The sequence below is a fragment of the Meles meles genome, chromosome 9 (genome assembly GCF_922984935.1).
Source record: "Meles meles chromosome 9, mMelMel3.1 paternal haplotype, whole genome shotgun sequence".
In the NCBI taxonomy this organism is placed as follows: Eukaryota; Metazoa; Chordata; class Mammalia; order Carnivora; family Mustelidae; genus Meles; species Meles meles.
The window spans coordinates 67377510-67389561 of NC_060074.1; the positions used below are offsets into that span (position 1 = coordinate 67377510).

A 12052-nucleotide genomic window follows, 5' to 3' on the forward strand; every position below is an offset into this window, starting at 1 on the left:
GGAGAGGAGAAGGGAGTTGAGGGAAATTGGAAGGGGAGATGAACCATGAGAGACTGTGGACTCTGAAAAACAACCTGAGGGTCTTGAATGGGCAGGGGGGTGGGAGGTTGGGGGAACAAGGTGGTGGGTATTAGGGAGGGCACCTATTGCATGGAGCATTGGGTGTGGTGCAAAAACAATGAATAGTGTTACGCTGAAAAGAAATTAAAAAAAAATTAACAGTCAATAAAACTGCCTACTAAGGCAATTATTTAAAAAAAAAAAGAAGCTTCATGTTGCTTCATTGTCTTCATTGTCTTTGGAACTCCATGTTGGGGTGGATTCCCCATGCGTATGCTATTAAACTGGACTTTCCTTCTTAGTCTCTCTCATGTCAGTTTGATTTTAAATCCAGCTAGAAGGACCATACGGCCGAGGAAGGTCTTCTGCCCTGACACTATTTTCCTGCACTGGGGAATTTTCTATATTAATATGGAGTCATATATTGTGAATGAGTATGAAAAATTTTAAGTAATTGATTTTGAACAATTAAGTTGTGCCCTAGGGAGAAGAGCAACTTTGGCTAGAACTAGCTGGTGATAACTTAGGGACGAGACATAGATACATACCTAGCCATTCAACCTCATTAATGAATCTACCAATTGTAGATCAGGATGGCAGCTCTGTTGCTGTGGTTAATACTCTCAGAAGAGTTAATTGTGCTCAGCTTCTTACTTTATTGCTTTTATGAGTAAATAAATAGAATACCGTTGGAACACACCCAAGAGTTTATTTAACTGCATGTTAATGATTACTTATTAGTTATTATACTAATGTGTCTTCCTCTTTATATTCTCCCTTTCCTTCCTTAACACCCTTCTCCCCTCATCAACTGGTGTATGTACCCTGTAGGACCTGCCTCAAAATTCACAGCTTCCAGGAAGCTTTTCTTTTTTTTTCCCCAGGAAGCTTGTCTTAATTAACTCAGTCTTATTGAGAAATTTTTTACTCAGCATCTCTTTGGTGAGTGTGCTTTTATGTTTGAGGACTTCACTTTGCACGTTCTACAGGTGTTGCTTGCTAATTGTTTTCCTGTCATTTTTTGCATGTATGTTCTCTTCATCTTCTGGTGTAATGGACTCTTTGTGAAATAAAATACAGGAAACAGTGAGGAGTATGGATATCAAGATAGAAATACTTGTTTAAAACCTGCCCTGCCCATGTTTTGTTAGGTGTTTTTAAGAAAATTTCTTCTTTTAAGCTGCATTTTCCCCCTGTGTAACTGGAGTAATAATTTATGTTTCATAGGATTGTTTGGCAAGGAGATTGGTGGTAGTTAGCACTCAACATGTGGTAGTTATTAGTATTGATCTCCTCTTATCTCCAACCCACCATGCATATGTGTATAATGGTCTTGACATTAGATAGTGTCTGTGATGAGATTTTAATCATGATTTATTTCCTCCTTTTGGTCAGATATGTTCAAAGATCTGGGGACCTTCAGGGTTCAGAAGAATAAAGATGAGGCTTGTATTGTCAAATCCAACCTAAATCAGCACCCAAGGGGATTTCTTTGTTCCTCAAATTCTGCTTGTATGAATAATTTAGTTAGAATTTGCTCACATCCAAAAGAGCTGTTTCACTTTGTCTAATTTTACACCACTTTGGGGACCAAGTCATATTTTGTCCTGGCATCATTTCTTGGCTTACTTACAATAAATGGATATTTGTGTGCATTCATTCATGTAGTCATTCATTCAGCAAAAATTTATAGAGTACTGCTATGCTGAGTGCTAAAGAAACACATGAAGCATGGGTAGGAGCATGAGTAGAAGCATGTCCAGCAGGTGGACAAATTGGGGATAGCACTCTGAACTGAAGGTACAGCATATGAAAAGACCCTGAGGCATGAAATAACAGGACCTGCTTTAGGAGCTACAAGTACTGTGCAATACAGTACTGCAGCATCAGATGCATACGGGGAAGTGGTTTGAGATGAAATTGGTTAGATGGACAAGAAAAGCCATTTGTATATCAGGCAGAGGGGTTGAGATTTTATCATGCTGGCAGTGTGGATCTACCGAAGAATTTTGAACAAGAGAATAACAAGGTCAGATTTGTATGTTATAAAGAAATTCTAGCTGCCAAGTGAAAGATGGATTAGAGGGAGATGAGGATAGAGGCAGGGAGAAAAATAAGGAGGATATTGAAGTAGTCTGGGTATGAGATGATAAGTGACTGAATTAGGACATGAAAGACGGGATGAGGTGATTAGAAAGGAATTTAGGGAGTAGAATTGATAGGACTTGGTACTTGATTGATGTATTAGTTTTCTATTGCTGTCATAACAGATTACCACAAATTTAAAAGCTTAACATAGCACAAATTTATTATCTTCTAGTTCTATAAGTTAGAAATCAGACATAGATCTCAGGAGGCTAAAATCAAGAGTGTTGGCAGGGCTGCACCTTTTTCTGGAGGCTCTAAGGGAAAATTTGGTTTCCTTATTCATTCCTGTTGTTAAAAGAATTCAGTTCCTCACATTTATAGAATTGAGGTTCCTATTTCTTTGCTGAGTATCAGCAGAGGCCTGTTCCCATCTTTCAGAGGCCACGTGCATTCTTTGGCACTTGATACCCTTTCCTTGCCTTCAAAGCCAGCAGTGGCAAATAGAGTCCCTTTCACTTTTCAAATCTCTCCTGCCTCTTCTTTCTGCCTCTCTTTTCTGCTTTAAATAAATAGAGGTTGGGGCATCTGGGTGGCTCAGTTGGTTGGGCATCCGACTCTTGATTTCAGCTCAGGTTGTGGTCTTGGGGACATAGGATGGAGCCCCGTGTCATGCTCCTCACTCAGTGGGGAATCAGCTGGAGATTCTCACTCTCCCTCTGCCCCTCCCCACAGTGCTCATGCTCTTTCTCTTTCTCTCTCTCAAATGAGTAAATAAATCTTTAAAACACACACACACACACAAAACTAAAGGACTAGAGTTTCAATTGAGTCCATCCAGATAATTTAAGGTTATCCTTCATGTCCTTAACCTTAACCACATCGGCAAAGTCCCTTTTCAGTGGAAGGTAGAGTATTCATAGGTTCTGGGCATTAGAATGTGGACTTCTTTGGGAAGCCATTTTTCTGCCTTCTCCAATTGAATGTGGGGTTATGGGAGAGGGTAGAACCCAAGTTTCTGACTCCAACAACCAAGTGGAATGCAGATTTAGGGGAAGAAGAGAAATTTGTTTTTGAACATGCTGACTTTGAGGTGCCCCTGGGAAATAAAAATAGACCATCTAGAAAGTAGTTGGATGTACTAACTGAAAGACAGAGGAGAAGTCAAGGCAGGAGATAGAGATTAGGGAGCCACTGACATGTAGTGAGCTCTCAATTAATGTGGAGAATGGGAAGAGAATAGAGCCAAGAACAGAATGCTGGGGCCAGTAATATTCTAGACGCGCCAGAGAGAGCAGCACTCAATAAAGGAACTCAAGAATAGCCTACCGGGTCTCGGTTTCTCTGTGACACATTTCTTCCTTTCTCTTCTCCCTGGCCTGTTTTCTCCTCATTCCCTGGTTTTCTGCCTACTCATAGTTTCTGCTTCCTAAAACTTCAGCCTGTTCATTGTGCTCTGTGACCTCTCCATCTTCTCTGTCATCATGAATCTCTTAGCTTCAGCTCTCTTTCTAAACTCCTTCATTCTTTTGTTACTTTTGTGTTTATTTTTTTTTTCAGTTCAAGGTGGGGAAAAAACCTAGAGAGAATCACATTGACCCAGATTATCATTTTGCATCATGCCCTGGCATAGACCAATGGTTTAAATGGGGATTGGCTACCCAGAGGCCAGGTGCTTGCCCCAGCCAGCTCCTTCTGCATTTCAGGAACTAGAATGAATTCAGTACAGCTGTTCAAAAAAGCAGTTTATTAGGCTTTGGAAGAAGAAGGTTAAATTGATTCCCATTGTGTTTGCTAGACTCAGGTAAAAATTGGGTAAATAATAGGTTCAGGACTCTCTTTAATATCACCCCACTGCTCCTAGTCTCATCTAGCCCTAATGCTGTCTGTGTGCAGCAGATCATCTTTATAGAACTTGGGGTCCAAATCACAGGAGTAAAATCCAGGCAGAAAAAATTCAGATCGAATACAGGTTTCCCCTGCTACCTGAAAAGTAGAGTGTTCCTATGAAATCTTTTTTGAGCCAAAATAATGTAAAATGAAGAAGCAATTGCCATTAATTTATACAAAAATTTTTTTTGAGCATTCCAAGACCAAAGGCTTTTCTGATGCCTTAGGACACATATTGGTAACAGACACACAACATAAATTGAGACAAAATACAGACGTTCCCAGACAGGATTCAAGGCTATGACAGCATGATGCTGAGAAGTTGAGTGTAGTTCCGAGGAAAGGAGCTTGGTGGGGTCTCTCTCATTGCTTGGGCTTTGCACTGTCCCTATAATGGCTTGCTGCAAAACAAACACTGACCACTGTTTTTGCTTTTTGCCTTTTTTCAAAAAACAAAATGCATGTTTATAATCATTATCCAAAGGAGAGCTGGTTATTTAGATTCACAGTCCTTCCAGCCACTCACCACTCGTCCATTCTGCAGGCTCTTAGCATCCATACATATAAGTGGGGGGTGCCTGCTTGTCTCTGAATCACAGCTATGCACTGACTCTCCCATCGCACTGAACATGAAGCATCTCTCCTTTTGGAGAGAAACCTGCTGGGCAGGATTGCAACTTGCATCTGTGGTACTGATAGCCAAAAAGGTACTACTGTTACTTTTTGGTGCTCCTTCTGGATGGCAAGAGAACTGGAATTTATATTGCTGTTGCAAACAAAATACCATAAAGCCTTTCAAATTCCTTTTAGTTTTCATTACACACAGATAATCGTCTTTCACAAGATCTCTATTTACTAAAACTGAGTATGACAGATTGACTCTAGGAAAGACAGGGCACCTACCTACAAGGTCTAATAAGCTGCTCTGAAATCAAATTCCTATGATGCTCAAGCTTCCAAGAAGTTTCCTTGTGTGGGGTTCATGTGAGGCCACCAGGGATTGGTGATGGTCTGGGTGAGTGATGATCTCCTGCTCTTTCCTCTATGCTCTGCTGCAGAGGTTCAGGCCAGCTCAGGAACCCATTGCCCCAGCCTGTAGTTCCTGCTGATAACCAGATTGAAAATAGGAAAGTGCAGTGTTCTCTACATAGGAGTGGATGCTTGCCATCCATTTCTCCAGTGGACTCTTGCTGGGTCACTCTTTAATTGCAACAGAGGGCTGTCCCTTCATGCTCAGCTGGCCAGTGTTGAGCCTATTAAGGTTATTTTAATGAAGTCTGTTTATTCTGTCTACAAGTGACTTCTTGGTCATGGTTAATTGCTTTAGGGTGAATTAAGTCTATTAGATAGTAAATTGCTTAAGCATGTCTTCTCTGTGGAACTGACCTCAGTGAGAACAGAAGGAGAAAACCTAAGAAGAGCAAGGAAATTTCAAGTTCTGGAAAGGGATCTAAGAGAGGATGTAGGATGACCTCACTGAGAGAGGCCACACTGAGGCCCACAGCTGGGACCTCAAAGAGCTGGAGCCAGTAAGAACAGGTCAGTTCAAATAAGCCCAGAAGCAAAAGTTATATGATGGTATTTTTATTATTTAAAAAATATAAGGGAAAGATAAAGGCAAATATTGTTGAATAAAATGAATGAGATAGAGACAGCCTCTGAAATAACTGAAGGGCAACCTTGAGCTGCTTATTCTTTCTAGCTGGGGACACAGATAATTTTCCTTTGGGTCTTTGAATCAAAAGATCTGAAAGGTAATTAAATTCTAATGCGTAACAGAGAAGTCATATACTTCTCTCTTGTCACTCTTCCTTCCCTCCTGCTCTCTCTCTCTAGATCCAAAAGAATCCCAGAATCTAGCCTCAAAAAATTACTCATATTCTTTGAACTTCCCAGACTTTTTTATACTTCTGTGACTTGGCACATGTTATTTTCTAAGCCTGTTGTGGCTTCCCTCTCCTCCTCTGTCTTGAAAAATCCATCCTAATCTTAAGGGGTCCGTTTAAGCTCATCTTCTTCAGAAAGTCTTCTGGGACTCACCAGATTGGGTAAAATTATTCCTTAATTATGCTCCCACATATCTTTGTGTATTTCTATATCATTTATCAACTTATGTTCTCATCATGTGATAGGATAATACTCTGAACTATTATTGGCTCACTTATGATTAATTGCATTATAACAATGGCCTAAAAATGATGGACATTTATTTCTCTCCTGGTAAGGAAGACTAATGGGAAGCAGTCTAGAGCTTGTACAACAGCTTGCCATGTCATCATGAATCCAGTTTCCTACCTATCTTCTTTGCCATACTCCACTTACAGCTCTCATTTTCAAGTTTACCTCATGTCCAAAATGGCTGCTCAAGCTCTAGCCATCACATCCATACTCCAGGAAGCAGTAAGGGAGAAGAAGGAAGATGGCGTGTCTCCCCTCTTTTAAGAAGGGTTCCTAGAAACACCACTGAACAGTTTTATCATTGGCCAGAACTCAGTCACATGGACATATCTAGCTGCAAGAAACTCAGGAAAATGTAGTCTTTATATGGCAGCATTGTGTCAGAATAAAAATTGTACTTAAAAAAAAAATGAGAGGAGACTGGATATTGAGAGGCAAATTGCAATAACATTATCTGATACTTTTTAAAAATTTTTGTTATTCTCACTGCTTCCCATTCTTCCACCTATTGAAACTAAGGAATCTATGGCTTTAGGAAGCAGTTAGAACCCAGATGAAAACAAAGATAACATAAGTAATATGTTTAAGGTTTACAGTCATATTTTAGATATTCAGAAACGTAACTTTCTCTGTTGGTGTGCTTGATTTGCCCAGAAGCCCCTACTTCCATTCATGGCTAGGAAAAAAAATGGTTACCAGTTAAAAGTAATGTCAGTTCTGTTTTAAAATTTAATCTCTGGGTAAATACTAAGCCAAATGCAGGGCCCTTACCTTCCCCTTATCCTGCCTTCTCACCAGGAAGTTGCCTGGTTACCAGAGTCTTTCTGCAGCTCTTTAGTTCTCTTGAATGTCCAGTACTTAGTTATGTTATTTGTCTGTCACCCTGTCTACCCAGGGACCCCATAGGGTCTGGAACACTGCCTGAGCTGTTTTGCTTTCTCCAGTGCTTATTGCAGAAGTTGACATACAGGAGGAAATAGTTAAAAATTTGACTGATGAATGTATGAGTGTACTTTAAATGCATCACATAATTAATTCACGTGATAGTATAATGATCTGAAAATCCTTGTAAAATTTCTCTAAAGCCCCTAGCACTAGGTTTATAGCTTTCTTTCGTATGGCCTTAATAATACACAGCTCTCAGTTATAGTGGTTGTGTGCTTGCCTCGCCCCTCGTTAGTGTCTTCTTGGAGAACGGTCCTGATCTGTGTAACTCTCACGGCTCCCGGAGAAAACCATGGACATAGTAGGCCTTTAATCAGTGAAAATGAAGGACTAAATAAATAGGGGCTGGCTCTTTGTAGTTTATCACTAATGAATGACTCCCACCCAGGAAGAAACAGAATGGATTTTATCAGAGCTATGTAGAACAATATCAGTAAAGACAAGTTGGTATTTTGCCTTTAAACACTTTTTTTTAATAAGAAAAAAATTGCTTTTGTTTTTCAGAAATCCTCCACCTACTTTACTTCATCCCGAAGAATGGTGTGAGGAATTCAACCACTTTATTTCACAGTGAGTATTTCTTCCACTAAAAATTGCTTATCTAGCAAGGCCTTGAACAGTGATTGGAAATCCAAGCTGTGGAATTTACTTGGCACTAGAAGTCGTTATGCCTTTTAGCACGTTATGACACAGAATTTCTTCCAGTAAATGATAGAAGATGCTTCTGTAGGATTTGAAAAATAGGGAGTTCCATTGACTTTTGACTATAATCAGACCTGATCATATGGGTCACATTTATCTGAGAATCTACTCACATTTATCTAATCTCTTTGTCCTGGGGCAAATACTGCAGGTGGCCTTTTTAATAAGGGAGGACACTCAACATCTGAAACTGTGATGTGCACACTAGGCCCAGGGAAGACAGAGGGTGGCAGCCTTCAACTGGGGTCTTAAAGCTTGGAAGTTGGGCTTTGCTCTAGGATCCGTGGGGTGGGAACACAGGTCCTGTTCCCAAGATGACTGGGTGGGCACAGTGGGATCTCTGGGCTGAGGCACCAAGGTGAACAGACCCAGTCAAGGCTCAAGGTGGGGAGAACAAGATGAAAACCCAAGTGGTGGGTGGCGTGTCCAATGGAAGCTGTGTTACCAGGAGCTAGGCAAGATAGAATGGAACTAAGACAGGAGCAAAACCAATAGTAACACCAACAGGATGGTGACTCAGTTCTGGGAATATGAGCTTCTGGCCTGGCCCCTGGTCTGGTAGAAGACCACACAGATCTGGGGAAGATGCTAGAGGAGACTGTGACCCCAGGCTAGGGGCCTGATGAACTGTGTGGGCAGAAATCCAGATGAGGCATTACAAGGCATATCCAGGTACAGGGACTGGGAAGAGGTGTGCTCAGGATTTAGTAGATCAAAAAAGGTGTTCAGAGGTCATGGGAGGAGAAAAGAAGTGCCCAAAATAGCTCATCAACAGTACGTAGCGAAGGGTTAACACAAATTGCTCTAACTTATGCTTATGTGTAGACTTAGCTTCCTTAGAAAAGCAGGGCAATGAAAGAAACTGAGTCCCTTGATTATCTTCCTTACTCTCATCAGTAATTCCTTATCTACAATTCTAGAATCCAAAACGCTCTGAGAAATGAAAGTGTTTTTTTTGTTTGTTTGTTTTTTGTTTTTTTTTTTTGTACTTGACTCATTTAGCTACAGGACCTGGCCTTATGTGAACTGATTTGGTGGCAACACATGACCTAAACTGAAGTGAAACTATTTATAGTCATTATTTATCTCACTCGGTGTGAATATTCATGTGAATTGTTGCAGATTTATTAATGTGTTTGATTATAGTGTGATGCCCCAGATCCTGCTGGGGAATGTTATGTAACATACAGTAAATGCACTGGTTTACATTTCTACAATTTTATAAAATTCTGAATTTCAAAATATATTTGACCCCAAGGATTAGTAGAAAGAGCTGTAATCCTATATTTAATTTTTGTTTCAAGTTCATCATAGTTCACAGTCCCTAAAATTGTTTCCTTGTCCAGCCCCTCCTGGACTTGTTCTATCTTTCTCCATACTCCAAGAACTCTACCAAGCAAGGCTGTGTTGGAATATGACCATGAAATTCAAGGCCAGGGCATTTCCTCACCCCTCCAGTCCCCACTCTGGTGTTTCTACAAAGCCTGAAGAATGCAGAAGCAGCTGCAGCTCAAGGTGGCAATGTCAGGCAATAGTGAGAGGAGCAATAGATAGAGCAAGAGGGATGATGCTCACGTAGGAGCAGAGGACGAGGCACCTCCTGAGATTTGGGAGCCAAAGGGGGAGGCGAGAGAACTGGAGAACTCAAGACACCCTGGTGGCTGGGAACAAACCCCAGGGAGAGAAATGCAGGGCCTCTGGGTTCCAGTGATTTTGCTAGCAAAGGCTGGATTTAAAGAGTTTTCCTTTTTGTTCCATTGCTGCATACAGATTCCCTTGATTGACCTTCTTGAAGCTGTTGGCCTAGAAAAATCCATTACATATTCACAAATATGCCTTCCTATACCAAGCTCTTGTGATGCTTCTAAAATGTGACTTGACTCACCAAATTTTATCTTCTCTATATATTTTCAAGCGTATATTCATGTTCTTAAACCAAGCGCGGTATTGCTTAGATGGATTTGGGAATAAAGGTACATACACTACTTGTTGGGGTTGGGACTCTCAGGGTTAAACAGTGTGGAAATACCTTCCAACTATTGATTTCTCTTTGTGGCAGGATTCTATTATATGCCCATTTAAATATGCTTGTTTTTCCCAACACTGAGAACTCCAGATGTACTCATTCTGATTTACTTCAGATTTAGAGGATCTTGATATTAGAATGGAAGACAGAACACAAAAAAAGATGCCTTTTGTATGCATACTATCAGGGGCAAAACAAAAGCATCTTCTTGAAATGGCAGGAGAGGGAGAGTCTGAAAACGTTCTTATGAACCAGTAGAGGTAAAGAGAAATCAAGTGATTTGTGCTTTACCACTAATTTAAGATGTGGAAAAGTGTCCTCAGTCTTCTGTTTACTTAATGAATTGCCCTTAATGGTTTTATTAGTGAAAATATTCTGTATTATAGTTGTTCATAGATTCTTTCCTGACTTCAGCTCCCAATCTGCTTTCCCCATACCATTTTAAATTCCTCAGTCATGAGTTCTTTTTTTTACAATATTTTTAGGAATATGAGTCTCAAGATTAGGGACTAATTATTATATTTTGTATCTTTAGGTAGAAACCTGCCCACTATTCCCAAATAATAACCTTTGGTTACAAAGGTGAGCCTGCATACCCCAGGCTGTCATTACCCTACAAATTGAGTTTAACTTTACTATTTCATTCTGTTTATTCAAATCTCTAATGAAATACAAACAATGACACTCACTGGGTTAGAAATGTCTATTTAAAGAGAGAGCCTTGGTTTGCTTTTATACTTATCTTACTCATATTGGGAGAGAACTGGGAGCAGGATAGAGGATTAAGGCCTTCAGATTATAAACTTCTCATTATTGGTGGGACTGGGGTGGGGAAGATGATTTTCTGGTAATTTCAGGAAAGGTGTTTTTAGCTGGAATTTTTCAGATAATTGTTTCAATTCCCATTGTAGACTGAATAACAATGCATTTCATTGTATTAAGGTAAATAAACTGATTCTCTCTAAAGAATAAACAGGACTAGAAATTCTTTAGCAGCTTTAAAACTCTCAATACCCTATCCCCATGGGACTGCTAAATCATAGCAGAGGTGAGTCAATAATCTTGATCTTTTTTGGTCCACGTTGGTCACCATTTACCAAGGACCTGTATGACTTCTCATTGATTGGTGCGGTGGTCCAAAGGGATTGACCTGGCTGTAGCCTACTGATTATAGCTGTGTAGACAGGGGACAGGATGTGTGTGTGAGAGAGAGAGAGAGAGAGTGGGTGTATGAATGAGAGAGGGAATGAATATGAATGTACATGGCAGGGGGGCAGGACATGAATGCTAGGAGGTGGACTGGTGTTTTTTAGGTTTCCAGTCTTTTTAATTTGGAGACACTAGGAGAGATTTTAAGGTTGCAAATCTTATCAGTAAACATGTTTTGTGGTTAAAAAAAAAAAAAGAAAAGAAAAGAAACATCAGTTTGGTTCTGAACCTTTGGTCGTTAGTGATAATTGACTCATTTATATGTGTTAGTTATGCATTTGTCAAAGCATGACTCCTGATAGCATAGTTATGATAAATTAAACATGATCCTCACATAAATTCTGCATTGCTTTTTATCCATGTGCTAGGACCCTGCCTGGTGTTTTTGGTCACCCATGTAATGTGTGGTTGACTTTGTAGAGATTTCATTATCAGCCCTTTCCCCTATGGCTAAAGCTATTTGCATAACAAGTTTATCCGGTTCAGGTTTCAGCCAGACTTCTGTTTTGTCAGGAGGCTCCATTCAGAAGTAGCCTTTTGACAAGATGACAGTAATTTTCCTTTGCCAGCTTCACCTTCATCCCAAAGGATATCACTTTTTTTTTCCAATTCAAACTAATTTCATGTCTCTGACTAAACTATAATACTTCCCCAACCATTGTCTAAAAGGTATCTGTGAACTATGCTTTTTCATTTTGTGTCTAAAATTTTGGGGCTTTTATTAGGAGTTAGTTTTAGGACTTTATCATCAGCTCCTGAGCTGATCAGAGAGACACAAAAGGATTTCTCTGAGGACGAATCTACCAGGAGCACCAAGGCTTCTCAGCTTAGGATTTAGTGATGACTCACACTATATGGTCTCCAGCACACACTGCTTTCTCGGGTTGGCTGGCTTGAGCAGCTAAGCATGCAGGTGTATCTGTATCCCAAGGTGAGCTTTGCGGCTGATCCTTACCA

At 40.2% G+C, this 12052-nt stretch overlaps 1 protein-coding gene across 1 annotated transcript in view; it reads left to right on the top strand.

Annotated features, from left to right (window-relative positions):
* The window catches only part of MYO3B (myosin IIIB), a 406310-nt gene that overhangs the window by 125664 nt on the left and 268594 nt on the right, over positions 1–12052 (top strand). The window contains exon 9 of the mRNA XM_046018212.1: positions 7663–7728. Coding sequence (XP_045874168.1) covers positions 7663–7728 — 66 coding nt within the window. The remainder of the gene's footprint in view (positions 1–7662; positions 7729–12052) is intronic.